Source organism: Pinus tabuliformis, chromosome 6 (assembly GCF_031772625.1).
Source record: "Pinus tabuliformis cultivar Carrire ecotype Pingquan chromosome 6, CPIR1, whole genome shotgun sequence".
NCBI lineage: Eukaryota > Viridiplantae > Streptophyta > Pinopsida > Pinales > Pinaceae > Pinus > Pinus tabuliformis.
The window spans coordinates 2038789247-2038808245 of NC_142292.1; the positions used below are offsets into that span (position 1 = coordinate 2038789247).

The following is an 18999-nucleotide window of genomic DNA, read 5'->3' on the forward strand; positions in this document are numbered from 1 at the left end:
GCTAAAACTCCAGAAACTAAGAGAAGATCTAAATGAAGAATGTACAATATGCATGGATCCTAAATAAGGAGTGCCCAAAAGGTCAGTGAATCAAGATTGGTTAGATCTAGCTCCCCTACCATCCAAGGTCGAGTGGAGAAAACTTAAGGTAAAAACTTATCCAGAGGGCATAGAGGAGGATCTAGATTCAGTACTACACAAGGTCCGACTACCACTGAGGCCTGGGTGATCTCCTCTGACAGTTGGGATGGGAACTGAACTGACAATGCCAATGTGGGCTCTAGGAAGTGGAAATAGTCCTACCAATCAACTCTAAGATGGAATTGGAAACATGTTCGCTATCCATCTGTCTCTTAGCGCCCCTAGCAGATGGGAGCACCAGAAAAAAGGAAGTGATCATCTAGATGTCCAAAGAGTATGGGAATGAAGCCTAAAGACCACTTGTATGCTAAGTCTGAGCACCTCTGGTTAGGGTACTTGAAGAAACTAGCCAGGGTCTACAACTCCCTAAAAAGACAATGGTAATGCCCTCAGATGTCATACCACAGGGGCAATGGTAGATGAAATGCAGCTGTCTCGACCTCTCAAAGATGAGACAGCTGGCAAATCCCATCTGAGAGGTCAAATTGGTTTTCCAACTCCACACAAAGTCTATGTGAGCCCACCTTAAACTGGCCTAGAGAAATTTGGAGAGCATGCGTCCAATGACAGCGCATATAGGGAGGCTAGTCAAAGAGTCCATCTCTCAGCTCCATGAAGTGCTTGGTGTATAAAGCTATCTTCGAACATAACCCACCCGAAGAGTGTTTGTCCAAGATTAAAGTGACCTATATGAACTTCCTGTGGATGTCGTCCTAGTTGATCCTGTTCAACTCCTACCTGGTAGGTATGAGATGACCTGGTGCATCAAAGCAGTATCTGAATGGAAGAAGTTTGTCCAATGAAATATGCAGACTCTAGAAGAAATCATTTTAAAGATGAAGGTTAAAATTGTTTCTTGGAAGGTGAGGGATGCCACCCACATAGATAAAAAAACACATTCCAAAGGAGCTCTAATCAATGATTTTAGGCTCCTAGCTTTTGCCCAATTTTAAATGGGGCAGCATGCCATAATGCACCCAGATGGAAAACAACGATCTTCATGGTATTGACATGTGATTCATGCCTCATGTTCTCAATGAAGGCTTTGACCTAATAACATTATTATGACTCTTCCAGATTGGGTTGCCCTTTTTTTCTAAATATGATCAAATACTTCACCTGAAAAGACCCCATTATAGCAATGGATGACTAATAGCCTCCGATCAGCTAATTGAATTTTAGGACTGTAATACAGTAGAATGAGAAGGTGATGGAAACATGCTGCTTTAATCCACTTGGTGCCGCCAAAAACCAAACAGAAAGTTTATTACCGTGAACTTGGTGTTGTGACATAATAAATCTATGTAGTGCTATTACAATGTCATGGAAGAGCAGGGTAGACACAGAAAGTTTGCTTATCATGTGGTGAAGGATAAATATGCTCCACATGACACCCATAAGTGACATGGGTAGAGTCCCCTTAGATGTTTTCACATCTGCAGTAAGGTTTTTAGAAGAAAATGAGAGCATGATGCATGTCTAAGAGAACTCCATCTCAACACTGAGAATAAACATAAAACAAGTACCAGATTTGTAAGTCAAATGCCATACCTAGCGTGGATTCAAAGCCCAATCCTGTGGAGGTTCCACAAGCAAAGGCTGCCAAATCCGCAGATAGGGCACAAGTAATAATTGGATGTAGTAGCTTCTTGGCAGTAGGTGGAAATCTGCACATAAGCATAAATATCAAAAAAATGCTTAAAAATTGGTAGCTTTTCCAATGTAGAATGAAAATAAATACAAAACACTCTAGAACAACGAGTGTATGAAAATATATAAGCTTATCTTTGCCCAGAAATATAAACCATTTGAGCTGTTATTGAAAATATCTACTAATAATAAAGATATTTTACCCAGATCCAAGGATGAATCCTAACGCAGTTGCCGCTAAAAGAAACGGAAGGCATGTTCGAGCATAAGTTCCAAATGCAAGAGGTGAAAGAACAGTCAATATAAATGAAACTGACAAGATAATAGTCCAGAACCAAATCTCTCTTCTTGAAAAAGGAGAAGGCTTTGGCATGGGCTCTGCTGCTATCATTTCTGTTCTGACCATCTTTCTTACGGCAATGGCTGTGTACCCCGCAACATAGAGTGATGCTGCCCAGCCTCCAACTGTATAAATAAACACAAGAAAGATGTAAATATCTCCATTTAAAAAATTTGAAGCTTACCACTATCTTTAAACTTTACTAAGAGATTTCCTTACAGTCATTGAGTTATGTTATTTCATGATCCTAATAATTTATCCACTTTTTTCTAAAGCTCGTGCAAGATGCATTAAAGAAATTAACAGAGTAGAGTTTTGTTGGCTAATAAAAGAATTAAGCAGACTCACCTAAGATGGTTATTATAAATAGATCCAATGCCAGTTACAATAGTGTAATTCTAATGCCAACTAGGCATCAAGAAACTAGACACCAAAAAAAAATCAATGCCAAAGTTCACCACTACACACTGCGATGAAATAGTTAGACAAATCAGGTTTAGCTCTCCCCTTTCCAAACAAAGTTTAAGATAAACTACTCCAAAACCTTGGAAAGAGAGAATATGCCAACTTTCTAAAAATGTGGAAAGGCAGAAAAGAAAATGTGTGTTTGAGGAATCCCAACTACCATGGAAGCTTCAGCCAACTTCCCAGATAATAAGATAATAATTTATTGATGTTCAACAAATGATTACAAAAGTAGGTCAATAGGACTAAAATGTGCACCCAACGCAAACATAGTGTTGGAATGCAAAAGCAACTCCTAAACCGATGTTGGAAGCATTAGAAAGGAAAAATAAGAAAGCATAACTAAGTGTCTAGCTAAGTCATTTGCTATCAGTGTACCAAAAGATGCAAAAGTATACGTTAATGAGACAATAGAAAGGCCATGTTACCCACCAAAGTGGATGACCCTGTAGGAGAAAACTTTTGTCCTGCCAGCCATGCAGCCCCTAACAGCCCTGGCTGACGACATGCCATTTTATCTCCGCAACCTGCATCAATCATATACTTTCTCACCCATCCAATAGGAACACATGGACGAAGGTGGGCTTCCAATCAAAGGGTACTTTATTCACTTTGCAATTGGGTGTTTATGCTTTTTCGTATTTGGGCTTTTGATATGGATTATGGCGTCACCTAGAAGAATGAGGGGTTTTGACCATGATCTTGTTCCCAAAACTTAAATCGGCGGTTAATCTTCAATCCTAGGCCGATGGGACCTCCCATAATGGCCCAATGGTTATAGGAGACGCACTACTTGGGAAGCCATGATTGAGATAGCCTATTCCATCTATCCCTATTCCATAGTTACCACTTTCCATCTTACATTACATGTGCATGTTCCACCTCCATTCTTCGGGTTCAATTGACCATTGGTTCTCTCGGATTTGGCACCCATACATCCACATACCTGACTAGGGCATGAAACTTTGCCATCGGAGGTTGATGCAACTAAAATAAAAAGGATAAAACATATAATGGCCACAAGCAACATAGAAGAAAGAAGATCAAAATGCAAAAGATGGTGGGGACATACACATTAGTATGTTGGAAAACGCCTAGCATGAGCTCAATAGCACTCATTATGACCATCACCCAATTCCTAAGCACATGTTGCTCATATACATCATAAGAGGAACCCTAGCATGTCCCCAACCCCGATGGGCAACAAGTTGCCTTAATTAATGGTTAATACAACGGCTATACATCATACAAAGCAATCTCTAACCCTTTGAGCTACGAGTAATAATACAAAGAAAAATCATGCAAAAGGCACACAAAAGGGGTGGAAAACCAAAGGCCGAGTTGGTATCTCATGCATCCATGGTTGCTCCCTTCTTACATCTATACACTCAGGATGTGGATCCCCATCATGTTGGTCCCTTTGACCATGGCACTTTGCCATGAATTCTTCTCCCCTTTGTACCATCATTATTCACTAACACCTATCAATTGAAATGTGGACTAAGGAAATGTTACTTCCCCTTGGGGGCTGGAAACACCTAATAGGATTTTCCTTTAGCCACTCCGGAAACACCATTGTGAGTTCAAAGCCCCATTTTTGGAAGAGAAGCCTTATTTGAAGTATTAAATAGCACTTTACATTAAAGCTTGGTTCACTTAGATGCAAAAATGCCTATTGTTCCTAATGACTAGTTGTTTTCACTAGACTTTATGTTGTGATTGTCAGGTGGTTCCGTGGCCCATGACCTGGGCAACTTACCCGTAGGTACCCAACCCCAAGAGAAGTATATTGGCACCCCATGGGTGAAGTGTTGAGAGCCTTGGGTCTCCGAGCACTAGAAGCACATCACACCTACCCCTGGACACCTTCTGCACCCAGGACATTCTACCACTTTGCACTACATTTGATGATTCTTCAGGATGATGCACCTAGACCAGCATGCCCCCAAGTCATCCTTAGCACTCTCTAAGAGATGACAGTTGATCTAGAGCTCAAATGAGAGTGGTCACACCTTCAAAGACTTGGGAGGGCTAGTGGCACCTGGAAAGCCCTCAATGTTGGAACAGAGATGGACATCTTGAAAAGTTGGAGACCTAGGAGAACACCTTTTGTGCCCCAATCTGGATTTCGAGGTGGTCCATAGAAGGATATTGACACAAATATGAGGGCCAACCCTTAAAGGATGATTTTTAGAGGCTTCTACACCCTACTTGGCATTGAAAAGCCTCAATGCATGCCACATAGAGCTCATATCATGGATGACAACATACATGTGGGCTTTCTCTTGAGTTTGGTCTAAGCTAGTTCGGTTGGTGTTACGAATAAAATATATAAATAATGTAAAATAATGTAAACAATAATAATCATAAATAATGATTGGTTAAAATAGTAATTAGGCTGAAGAGGCATGTCTAAATGAGACATGACTCTCTATGAAGAGACACTTGCCTAATATATAAGCAAGCATCTCGTTCTCATTGTAAATCATCATCATTCTTATTCACACATTTAATATATAATATTTCTATCCTCATGGATATCTTTATATTCCAAGTCTTCTGGAGTAATTAATTTGTAGAAGGAACTTTGTTCGCTTCATTTGGTATCAGAGCAGTCGATCCTCTGGCTGCTTCACCACTGCACAGAGCCACGCTCTTCGATCCAGGCCCTTGGCCATCTACTCTTCGTCAACTTTATTGTTGTTGCAGTTCAAGCGTTTCGCTACAATTGGAGTTTCTCCGTCTCGCCATCAGGCTTTTTGGCCACATAGAAAGAGTACAAAAAAAAACCTAAAGTCATTTAAAAAAAACACAGTTATATAAGTAAAGAAAATAAAAGAGAGCTATATATAAAGTCAGAAATAAAAAGAAGAAATTATATAAAAAGAGATTAAAAAATTATATTGAAAAAAAAGGAAAAAAAATAATATATATAAAGTCAAAAAAAAAGGAAGGAAAAGGACGTTATAAAATATATATATATATATATATTACTTACCTGGGCTAACAGCGACTGTCGTCAACCATCTGTTGTCGTTGCTGACCGAAGCTGCCAACATCTCCACTGCCCAACAACAACATCTATAATTATAAACTGAATATCAGCCATTCACCGCATCTCTTGCCACCTTGTCAGCCGCCATACACAAATGTCTAGTCCATTGGCTATCTTCCCTGACCCCGCCACTGAAAGAGCACACACCTTCCTATAACTTCTTTGTCGTCTGGCTACAGGCAGCCCTGCGCTCTTGCTCGCTGCCTCTATCGACCTTGTTCAATCGTTGTTCACTCTGTCACTTAGCCATCGATATTCCAACTGTCGCAATCGTTTTCTTTTTCCAAGAAAATTCGCAACCATCATTTGTATCAACGACAATTCAATTACAAATTTGTTCCTCTATATTAGCTGTGACGGTTCGTACGGACGCATTCATACAAATCCCATTTGGTTAAGTATATGAAGATAACCATCATAAGGAATCCGAGTGGAATTTTATTTAGTGGAAGAATTATTTCAATTTTTATTAAAGTTATATACATCTAGTATTAGACGATAATTAAACTACCTTAAAGTACAAGGAAACATAAGAGAAAGTGAAAGAAGTCATTAATATTAAGGAGGAAGAAATAAAAAAGAAAAAAGATTTGAACATTTGATTAAGGCTCATAAGAATATAAAAAGGCCAACATATAAAAAGTATTCAGATTATTTAAATATAAAAGGAGATGGTTCAAAATTAAAAAAGAAAGGGTTCATAATAAATAAAAAAGAAGTATTTTTTATATAAGGAAGTTATCTTTATATAAGATAAAGTGACTAAGAAGAATATTAAAGTGGTCATTTAATAATTAAAGGTATTTATAAGTATTTATAAGAAGAATTATTGAAGTTAATAAGTGAAGGCTTAAAAAAAAAAGGTGAAAAGGTAATAAAGGGATTTATTTAAAAAAAAAAATGATTTAAAAAGTATTTAATATTCAAGAAGCAAAAATGGAGTCTAATACAAAAATGAAGGCCATAAGATTCCCAGAAACCTTACCCAGAGACGGTAAAGCGTTATTTAACATTAAAGGAAATCTCGCAGGAAAAAATGTTATTATTTCTATTTCTCCGGCAGAATATGCAAATTATATAACACCTAAAATCACAAACCAACTAGTGATTCCGGAGTCAAATATAACTGAAAAATTAAACTTTTTTCGCAATAAAACATATGACATAGCCAATTTACAGTTAAACATTGAAGATTATACATTTCTATAGCAGTTCTCAGTTCAAACCCTATGGAACAATCAAGGTGACATTATTTTGGGATCACCCTGTATGGAAACAGTAGGATCTGTCATCTTAAATACAAAGAAAAAGCTTTTAACATTTTCTTACAAGAAGAAGAAAAAACACTCCAAGATGTTACACTGAAACCAAATTCAGTAACGCCAGAAGATATATCAGATATTTCAAAAGTAATTTTTAAAGAAGGTAAAAAAGTATTACAAAATATGCAAAATGAAATTGACAAATCATTGTTGACAAAAATGAAGAAGTTTCTCGACTTAAAAACCATAGTGAAAAATTACTGACGCAAATTAAGAAACTTAAGAAGGATAAGAAGTCATTAGAAAACAAGGTACAACAACTTATCGATAAGGAAGCATCAAATGTAGGAATTCACGCTGAGTACAAAACAACAGATACCGATCCAGTGAATGTCACAACTCAGGAAGAAGACAAGCAAGTTGAAGAAAATATGTGCTTGGATGTTGCAGTTCGGATGATAAACACCCCAAGTGAAGGTTTGACAACGAACTCAACAACATTATCCCCTGAAGTAAATCAAAAAATTTCCACACACCTAATAAGGGAAAGTAAAGTCCCATATTGACATTCGAATCATGAAAGTCGACAACTCAACCAAGCTATGTATCGGGACCATTTAGACCAGAAACAACAAACTAATGTTCCAGAGAATAATGACATAACATCAATTCCGTCTTATGCTTACAAGTCATTACAAAATTCCAGTGATCAGAATACTACACAAAAGATTAATCTAGGATGGTCTGATCCCTTCTCAGTACAACAATTTTGTTTGTCACTTAGAAGATAATATCAGCTTGTATCGACGAAGATGACTATTCCGAGACAGAAAGACATCCGAAGCCGAAAAAGAAATCAAGTCTTTGTCATCAACAAGCTTTGAGAACAAAGCTTTTTGAGGAGGAAGGCAACGTTATGAATAAAATATATAAATAATGTAAACAATAATAATCCTAAATAATGATTAGTTAAAATAGTAATTAGGCTGAAAAGGCATGTCTAAATGAGACATGACTCTCCATGAAGAGACACTTGCCTAATATATAAGCAAGCATCTCGTTCTCATTGTAAATCATCATTATTCTTATTCACACATTTAATATATAATATTTGTATCCTCATGGATATCTTTATATTCCAAGTCTTTTGGAGTAATTAATTTGTAGAAGGAACTTTGTTCGCTTCAATTGGCTTGTAACCCAAGCTTGTATTAAGATTCTACTTGTTTTCTAGGGGCTTTTAGGCTAATTAGAAACTCATCCTCATATAAATTGAGGAGAGGATCATTTTGTCCATCATCATCATCACTTGGACGATTCGACATCTCTTAGGAGAATTTTGACCTTCTTTACTTGTGGAGAGATGTGATCTATGGAACAAATTTTATATTGGAGTTATGTCTTTGTCATTGGAGAAGTTATCTTGGATTAATGATGGATTATGCATGCATGTTATCGTGTAAGTGAGCCTTGTATTTGACAATTTTTTGCTTTATGTCTAATGTATGGAATATATTGGTAATCTAGGGTTTTTTATTGTGTAGTAATTTGTTGAAAATCAATTGTATAGAAGCTAAATATCACTATAGCATGCATTACTCATTATATAACATGTGAATGGTATTCCTCTTAGGAACTCATGTTGTAGCTCTCCCAAGTGCCTTTGATCTCTCACAAAGATAATAGTTGGGGTTTTGATGCTAAGGCATCAAAATACCCTTAGTCCTTTGCAAGGATTAGCTGCTTTAAACATCCATAGACTCCATCCACCCAAGGATAAGGCACTAGCCATCCATTTGTTGGTGATCAAATCAATTTTATCCACAAAACCTTTCTTGTTTTCTCACACTTACCTAATTCAGCCCCCTCAAGGCCAAGCAACCATCTAGGACTTGGTGTGAATTGTCAAGGAGAGGAAATTTTAGGTTGTGGAAAGTATAAACATCAAAGGGTTGAGTGGTTGCCATAAAATCATTCTCCTTTGATGGGCATTCATACCAATTTCATCCATAATTTCTCTTGCCCTAGTTGTTTGCACTTTGCCATAGGGTAAACCCTAGTTTGGTTATAGCTTCAACTTAAGGGCTTCTTGAGCATTTCATGTGCCTTAACCTTGTTGAAATACAATGTGGGAACCCCTTTCTTTACACCTAGACCTTTGGTCATTCCTACTCTCAATCTATCAATTAAACCCTAGGTCTTTTGTTGTCGTGATTTGGCCTCTTTCAGGAGAAAAAAAATTGTCTCCTCTTGGAGCCTTGTGCTTAAATTGTGTCTCTCCCTTAGATGCCTTTTTGTCACCTTGCACCTTTAAGCTTAGAGTACCTATTAGGTGACCTACATACATACTGAGACTCTTCCCATAGGTGAAAATCCATAAAGAGCAGGGGGTTTTGCCTATGGTAACAGTGGACCATCACCCCGTTGTTGTCACTTAGTCTACCAATAGCCTTGTAGGGTACCCCTCTCCAAGGCCTATTAGATTTTGCAGCAACATTTTTGGCATTGTTGTCGGGGACAAAGCTAGTTTGCCTCCTTGCAATTTGAAGATTTAGCTTCAACCCTAACTACAGGATAAATACTTTTATGGCGACTCTATTGGAAGAATGAAGCCCTTGTTCTTCACTGAACTTCCAAATTCAATGCTTGTAGAGTGAAGCAAAACATCTCTCAAGGCACTTTGAATTCACCTTGGAAACTCCTCATTTGGTTGCTATTCAAAACTCAAGGCAATGGCTCCTTGGGATTTGCATGAGATGTTGCGTGCTTTCGATATCAAGGAGATCCCTAGATACCCAAATCATTGTGATATAAATTCTATGAGAAATGTCCCAATATTCAATGGTGATCCTTCTTCAGTTGTGGATCATGTTGTCAAATTTATCAAGTACATATCTAAGGTCAACATGGTTCATGAGGATGTTCTCATGTGGGTTTTCATTAATTCCTTTGGGGATGATCAAAGGGATTGGATTAGATTTTCTTGTAGACCTAAAAGCATCCCTTCCATGAAGGTATTCATTGAAAATTTCGTTAAGTATTGGGGACCAATGTGTCAATTTGAAGTTGTTCTTCAAGAAATTCACTGTTGCTCTCCACAAAGAGCACCTCCTCAATCATATTGAAAAAGTTGAAGAAATCATTGCCATCCAAAGGAAAACATTGCCCTTGATCATCTTGATGATTCTATTGACGAAAGAGAACAAGGTAGTGATGAGGAAGAGTACCTTGTGTTGATTTGTGGTAGCATCGGATGTACTCTATCCATGAAAATTGGTGGAGAGGCTAAGGCACATAAGATCTCCAAGACCCAGAAATCGTTTGGGGAAATTCCACCCGGTTGGAGAGATCTTAAAATAATTAATATTTTTAATGGGGTTCCTAAGTCTAAACTTAGGAAAATTAAAATATTAATGCGTATTAATATAACACTGGGTGAGAATGTTCTAAATGACATGGATCAAACCAAATCTTATCTTAGTCATTGATTAGGGACTTAATCTCAGTCGTTGATTCGTCAACAGGAAAAGTATAAGAGGAGGCTCGAGGGTCAGTTGGAGATACACCAAATTGATTAGTTAGTTCGATTTTCTGGAGCAGGGTTTGCTGAGAGAATCGAACCAGTGATCTGTTGCAGCGAGGGGCAGTTCGGCACGATGCAGAGATAGTGCCAAAGAGACAGCGCAGAGTCTGGGGAGGCTGACACAAAGTTAACTAGGACTTACGCAAAAGCTGAGGAGGCCGGCATGGGTGACGCAGAGGGCTAGAGGGCTGACGCAGAGGCATCAGTAGCTGCAGAGAGGCTAGCAGAGCTGATGCAAGGCCAAGAGGCAGCGTTGGGTGATTTTCGTGGGGCACACTGAGTGTAGGTGAGCTGAGAGGGTGACGTAGCCCCTAGCAGAGTGACGCAGAGTAGTGGAGAAGCTTGAAGCAGCTTTCGTTGTCCATCTAAGGAGTTGTCGTAGCTACTATAAGATCGGTCATCCGATGACTGATCAATCGGAATATTTGTCTCCGAGGAGAGGTACTTCTGCCAAGGGCATTTTCTGTTGGGTGAGCCATTTCTGGCACCCTAGTTGTATTCAGAAACGGCATAATAATAAAACCCTCATATCTGATGCACTGGTTTTCCTGCATTGGATTTTTCCAAGGACAGTTGTCCAAAAGTAACGGTGTCACTTGTGTGTTTGTCTCAGTTATTTCAGTTGTTGATTTGTCTGTGTTAAGGTTGCATTTGTGTATATTTTCAGTATTTATATTTATAAATAACTTGTTAATGAAAAGAACAAGTAGGAGACATAAACTAGATAATGCAGTGGGGATTTCTGACATGTCAGACTTGGAAATTTCAACACCTTGAGCAAGAACCCTCCCTTGATCATCTAGAGGAACACTTTGAAATTGATCTTGAAGATGACCCAAATGATTGTCTGCATGAGTGTCCTCTTAAGTGAAAGCTCCTAAGCTTGATTTTTTATCGCTCCATACTCAAGTTGCACGAGAAGATCCAATGCTGCAAGTTGGATTCCACTTTTCCCTCCTCATCCATGACCCTTGATACATGGTCATCTTATTTTCCCACCTACCACACTTGTGATTCAACATGCCAATCTTGCAAAGGTGATTGTGGTATTTTTTTGGTTCTATCTCATGATGACTCATAGGGGCAAGAGATGTTATGTTGGTCTAATGATATGTTGGTTACATTGGTTATATGACTATAATTGGTTCATGCATTGTATACTAGCATAGCATAGTAGTGTAGTTGAATTGCATATTGTGTGAGCATTCTAATATCATTCATATCATGGTTCATGTAGATTATATTGCATTTGGAATAGATTTTATTTTTTGTATAGATTTATACTTTCATATAAAACATGGTTGATGCCCTACGCTCAGTGCACATGCTCCCAAACAAGTTTATCGCAATATGCAAGTTACAGGTCTACGAGTCCAAGGATTATTGGAATTCTCATGAACACCCGTTCGAGCATATGGATCATGCGCTCTATGGTGAGCTCATGTCCCAATTAGGGCTAGATGTTACCCACCAAAGTGGCTGACCATATAAGAAAAAACTTTACTCCTACTCTTCACATCTAGTCGGCTAGCCATGCAACCCTTGATAACCACCACTAGTTGACAACGTGCCATTTTATCTCCACCACTTGCATCAATCTTATACTTTCTCACCCATCCAGCAAGAGAACATGGACGAAGGTGGCTTCCAATCAAAAGGTACTTTATTCATTTTGCAATCGGGTGCTTATGCTTTTTTGTATTTGGGCTTTTTATATGGATTATGGGGTCACCTGGAAGAACGAGGGGTTTTGACCATGATCTTGTTCTCTCACCTTAAATGGGGGGTTAATCTTCGATCCTAGGCATGTGGGACCTCCCATAATGGCCCAATGGGTATAGGAGGGGCACTAGGGAAACCATGATTGAGATAGCATGTTCCATCTATCCCTATTCCATACTTACCAATTTCCAACCTATATTACAATCCCATGTTCCACGTCACTTCTTTGGGTTCAACTAACCATTGGTTCTCTGTGATTTGGCACCCATACATCCACATACCTGGGTAGGCCTGGAACTTTGCCCTGGGAGGTTGATGCATATAAAAAAGAAGGAAAGAGCATATAATGGCCACAAGCAAAATAAAAGAAAGTATACCAAAATGAAAAAGATGGCCAGGACATACACATTAGCACATGGACAAAAGCCTAGAATGAGCTCTACGTCACTCATTATGGGCATCACCTGGTCCCTAAGCACATGATGCTCTTATACATCATAAAAGGAACCCTTGCATGTCCCAACCCCGATGGGAAATGAGTTGCCTCATCATTAAGGGGTAATACAACTATTATACATCATACAAAGAAAGATTTAAGCCTTTGAGCTACAAGCAATAATACAAAGAAAAATCAAGAAAAATTAAAAGGTGGGGTGGAAAAACAAAGGCCGAATTGATAACTCATGTATCCACAGTTGCTCCCTCCTTACATCTATACACTCAGGATGTGGATCCCCATCATGCTAGTCCCTTTGACCATGGCACTTAGCCATGAAGTCTTGTCCCCTCCATATCGTTATTATTCACTAACACCTATCGATTGAAGGGTGGAGTGAGCAAATATTACTTCCCTTTGGGGGCTAGAAACACCTAATAAGGTTGTCCTTTAGCCACTCCTACCTAGGGAGGAAAAACCATTGCAAGTTTAAAGCCCCAATTTTGGAGGGGAAACCTTATTTGAAGTATTAAATAGCCCTTTACATTCAAGCTTGGTTCACTTAGATACAAAAATGATTATTGTCCCTAATAATTGGTTGCTTTCACTAGACTTTATATTGTGATTGTCAGGGGTTCCACAGTCCATGACTTGGGCACCTTACCCACAGGGACCTAGGCCCCAGAGAAATATATTGGCACCCACAATTGTAGCGTTGAAACTTGAGAGCCTTTAGTCCCAAACAAAAGCATTACACCACACCTACCCCTGCACACCTAGGACGTTCTACCACTTTACACTAGATTTGATGATTCTTCAAAATGTTGCTCCTGGACCAACATGCTCCTGGGTCAGCCTTAGCACTCTTCGAGGGATGGCACTAATCTAGAGTCAAAATGAGGATGGTCTCGCCTTCAAAGAATTGGGAGCGCTAGTAGCACTTGGAAAGCCCTCAACTTTGGAACAACGATATACATTTTGAGAAGTTGGAGACCCAAGAGACCACCTTTTGTGCCCCAAACTGGATTTTGGGGTCCATAGAGGGATATTGACAGAGATCTAAGGACCAACCCTCTATAGATGATTTTTAGAGGCTTTCACACCCTACTTGGCACTCAAAAGCCTCAACGCATACCACATGGAGTTCATATCATGGATGACATCAGCATTTTAGTCTTCAACTCACATGTGTGGGCTTTCTCTTGAGTTTATATCTAAGCTAGTTGGGTTGGCTTGTAACCCAAGCTTGTATTGTGATTTTACCTGTTTCCTAGGGGCTTTTAGGCTAATTGGAAACTCATCCCCCTCGTATAAATTGAGGAGAGAATCATTTTATTCATCATCATCATCACTTGGACAATTCAGCCTCTCTTAGGAGAATTTGGGCCTTCTTTACTAGTGAAGTGGTGTGATCCATGGAACGAATTTTGTATTGGAGCAATGTCTTTGTCTTTGGAGAAGTTATCTTGGACCAATGATGCATTATTCATGCATGTTATCATGTAAGTGAGCCTTGTATTTGACAATTTTTTGCTTTAAGTCTAATGTACGAAATATATTCATAATCTAGGTGTTTTTTTATTGTGCCCTAATTTGTTGAAAATCAATTATATAGAAGCTAGATACCATTATTGCATGCATTACTCATTATATAACATGCGAATGGTATTCCCCTTGGGAACTCATGTTGTATCTCTCCCAAATGCCTTTGATCCCTCACAAAGATAATACTTAGGGTTTTGATGTTAGGGCATAAAAATATCCTTACTCCTTTGCAAGGATTAGCTAACTTTAAACCTCCATAGACTCCATCCACCCAAGGATAAGACACTCACCATACATTTGTTTGTGATCAAATCAATTTTATCCACAAACTTTCCTCTTTTCTTACACTTACCTAATTCGCCACCCTTAAGACCAAGCGACCACCTATGGCTTAGTGTGAATTGCCAAGGAGAGGGAATTGTGGGTCGTGGAAAGTCTAAACATCAAGAGTCGAGTGGTTACCACAAAATCATTCTCCTTTGGTGGGCATTCATACCAATTTCATCCATAATCTCTTGCCCTAATTGTTTGCCCTAGGGTAAACCCTAATTTGGTTAAAGCTTAAACTTGGGAGCTTCTTAAGGGTTTCATCTGCCTTAACCTTGTTGGAATACATTGTGGGAAACCCTTTCTTTGCAACTAGACCTTTGGTCATTCCAACTCTCAACCTATCAGTCAAACCCTAGGTCTTATGTTTCCCTAATTTGGACTCTTTCAAGGAAAGCAAATTGCTTCCTCTTAGAGCCTTATGCCTAAATTGTGTCTTTCCCTTGGATGCCTCTTTGTCACCTTGCACCTTTAAGCTTAGAATACTTATTAGAAGACGTATATACATACTGGGACTCCTCCCATTGGTGAAAATCCATAAAGAGAAGGGGATTTTGGTTGTGGTGACAGTGGGCCATCACCCTATTGTTGTCACTTAGTCTAGTGATAACCTTGTACGGTACCCCTTTCCAAGACGTCCTAGATTTTGTGGCAATAGGCCATATTCTAGTGATCCCCATGTTGATCGAGAGAGGAGAAGACATCAAGATTTGTTGGTCATAATGGTCAAGGGCAAGGGGCTAGGGGGGAGGAGAGGATTGAGGTAACAAATCAATATTGGAGTTGTTGATCATTCCAAAAAGGACCAAAGCAACGGTGGATGAGTCCTTTGGAGAGTACCCTAAGCTAAGGAGACTTGACTATACAATCTTGGGGGAAGCATAAAAATTGAGAAAGCCCTATTCTTCTCCCACATCCAAGATTAAAGGGAAGATCTCCAGGAGAGAGTTGAGGTACCGAATCAACACTGGAGTTGTTGATCATTTGAAAAGGACCGAATCAGTGGTGGATGAGTCCTTTGGAGAGTACCCTATGCTAAGGAGACATGACTATACAATCTTGGGGGAAGCATAAAAATGAGAAAGCCCCATCCTCCTCCCATCCAAGATCAAAGGAAAGATCTCTGGTAGAACACCTTAAACTGGATCCTCTAGCACTAGTCCATCTGTTAATTCGATGGTGCATGCTCTATGGCCTGGCGTGACAACTCCTCAAAGGCCTTGAAGATGTCAATTAGCCACCTAAGGAAGGAAGATCAAGGAGAGGAAGGCCTCGCCAAATGATGGTTTGAGGTATCCTAGCATTTTATTAGTCACTTATTGCTTTGATCAAATAGGTCAACTTGGAAATATGAATCAATCCTCCTAGTGGCCTCCTAGTGGCATGCAGTATCTAAGATCTATGACTAGGTATCTCTTGAAGAGGAAAAGGCATTTATGGTTGTGATATTGGAAGAAAGTGGAGAGGGAACCCTTCAAACCCCACTCTATGTTGTAGTGACAACCTCTTATCACATGGTAAAGGGATAACCTAAAAAATGAGATGCATCCTTGTCTCAAGATCTAAAAATGACACATCTAGCAAGTCTTAGTTGAATATAAGATGTAGTGTCCAATCTCTATCCGAAGTTTGTGGGAGCCTACTTAAAACTAACCTAGGGGAATCCTAGGTGAGTGCATCTAGTGTCTTTATGTGTACATGGAATGGGCAATGATACCATCGCGCAACTCTAAAAGGTGCTCTAAATAAGAGCCATCTCCAAACTTAGGCTCTTCCAAGAGTGTAGTCTAAGTAAATTGCATGTATAGTTTGTACATGTCCTCTTTGATGGTACAATTCATCCTCTATTTAGTAAACAAGAAGTCGCCTGATGGATCTAAAGAGTGCCTGAAAGGGGCTAAACAATCTAGAAAGATAGCCACGAATTGGAGAGGTTAGATGCCTTTAAGTACCAAAATCATGGAAGGGGGGAGGGGGAGGCAGGGTCGAGGTACTGGCTTGCAATCAAAGTTGTTGATCACTGTGAAAGACCCAAGGAAATGGTGGGTGATGTACTCCAAAAAGTGCCCAATGGTAAGGGGATGTGACTTTATAATCCTTGGGGAAAATAAAAATGAGGAAGCCCTACCCTCCTTCCATCCAATATCAAAGAAAAGATCTTCAATAGAATTTTCACTACTCAACTAAATCTAGGCGGTAGTCTAATAAGTGGGATTCGTTGTACATTAGATCCATCTAGTGCTAGTCCATTTGTTAGTTTGATGGTGCATGGTCTGTGACCTAGCATGAAAACCCCTCAAAGGCCTTTAAGATGTTGTTTAGCGACCATAGGGGGTGAGGTCAAGAAGAGGCCTAAGGCCCCACTGATTTATGGTTTGAAGTATCCTAGTACTCTATTGGTCGTTTATTGCTTTGATTAGATAAGGAAACTTGGAAGTATGATGTGATCCCCATGGTGGTTTCAAGATGGGGCAAGGCACGTAGTAACTAAGATATGTGATTAGGTATTTCTCTCATGAAGAATGGAAGGAAGATAATTGCAAAGGAAAAAAGATGGGGCTTGTTACCAACCACATGTGGATGATATCCATAGGGGAGATTTTTTCTCCTAGATGATCCTCTACCGACAACCCCTTTCAGCCACCAGATAGCTCTATGTGCCACTATCTCCGCCACATGAGCCAGCCATATGTTCCCTCGCCCATCTATCATGATCGTATGTTTGAAGGTGGGCCTTCCAACCCCGAAGGTATGGCTTTCCATTGTGAAGTTGGGTATTTTTGTTTAGTTGTCATGGACACCTTTGGGCATGGATTAGTCGGGTGATTCGGCGGAAAGAGTGGGCTTGGTTTGTAGTCTTGTCTCCTTCGTCCAAGTTGATGGTTAACCTTGTATCCTACTCCCATGGGATCTCCTTTATTGGCTACTAGATTTATGGGTGGCACTACATGGGAAATCCCGATTTTGGTTGCATTGTCCCACTCCCGACACAATATACATCACTCCCCTCCGCTCATATAACACCATTCACCATATTTCCCATCCGGGTCCACATTTGTCCATTGGGTCCACTAGGACCTCCTCTAAGGCCTTAGGGTTACACGAGGGGCACTACTTGGGAAACTTGGATTTAAGTAGTGTATCCATAACCATTCCATACTTAACACCTTTCATCATTCCCTTAATGTCACATCTATCCTTCAAGTTTGTTGTCGTTGATTCATTGCGATTTGGCACCCTCATTTGCACATCCTTGAGTCAAGGCCAAAAATTTTTTCCGTAAAGTTTGATGTAGCTAAAAGAAACGTAAAAGCATAAGATGGCCACAATGAAAGAAAAAGAAAAGTTAAAATGCAAAAGATGGTTGGGACATTAATTAGCGCATGGGCAAAAGCCTAGCATGAGCTCTGCCCTCATCAATAGCCATCACCCGGTTCTTAAGCACTAGAAGCTCGATCATATAATAAAGGAACACTTGCATGTCCCAACCCCGATGAGCGAGAAACTGACTCATCCTTAAGGGGTAAATAAATGCTACATCATTAAAAGCAAAGCTTGGACACCTAAGTTATGCTCTTTATCAAAGAATTATTGAAAAGAAGTAAAAGGAACGCCAGAGGTGGGAAAAATCAAGACGAGGAAAGGGTAACTCATGCCTCCATGATTGCTCCTTCCACACATCTATACACTCAGAATAATGGACCTCCATCAGCTGGTCCCATGGCCATGGAACCTAGACATGAATCCTTTCTCGTTCATTGCCACCACTATTACAAACACCTATAAATTGAAGAGTTGACCTTAGACATGTTACCTCCCCTTAGGGGCTCGAAGAATCTAATAGAGTTGACCATCTAAACACCCCTAAAAAGGTAGGGAACACTTTTACGAGACTTGGTCTAGTTAATTATTTGAAGTTGACCATAGTTTGAAGTCTAATTGTGCACTTAACAATTAAGTATGGCCCAGTATGATGCATTTATGGTCATTGTATCAAATGATGGTTGCTTTCAGTGGAGTTTGAGACGGTTTTTCCAAGTGGTCCTGTTACCCACTACCTGTGGACACTGGATAGTATGCATAGGAGAAAAATTTTAACATAGATGGTCCTCAGCCGATAGCCAACATCCACCAGATAGCTCGATGTGCCACTATCTCCGTCACCTGAGCCAGCGATGTCGTCCCTCGCCCGTCTGTTATGATCATATGTTTGAAGGTGGGCCTCCCAACCCCAAAGGTACGAATTTTCATTGGTATAGTTTAGTAATTTTGATTCACTTTTCAGGGACACTTTTGGGCATGGATTGGTGGGGAGATTCAATGAAAAGAGTTGGCTAGGTCTATACTCTTGTCTCCTCTGCCCAATTTGATGGTTAGCCCTGTATCCTAGTCCCGTGGGATCTCCTTTACTACCTATTGGCTTTAGGTTTGGCACTACATGGGAAATCCTGATTTGGGTTGCGTGGTCCTGCT

At 39.7% G+C, this 18999-nt stretch overlaps 1 protein-coding gene across 1 annotated transcript in view; it reads right to left on the minus strand.

The window, feature by feature from the left end:
* The window catches only part of LOC149267428 (plastidal glycolate/glycerate translocator 1, chloroplastic-like), a 220186-nt gene that overhangs the window by 129687 nt on the left and 71500 nt on the right, over positions 1-18999 (minus strand). The window contains exons 3-4 of the mRNA XM_089432684.1: positions 1995-2256; positions 1693-1808 (exon numbers count right to left, since the gene is read on the minus strand). Of these exons, the coding sequence (XP_089288810.1) occupies positions 1693-1808; positions 1995-2256 (378 nt within the window). The remainder of the gene's footprint in view (positions 1-1692; positions 1809-1994; positions 2257-18999) is intronic.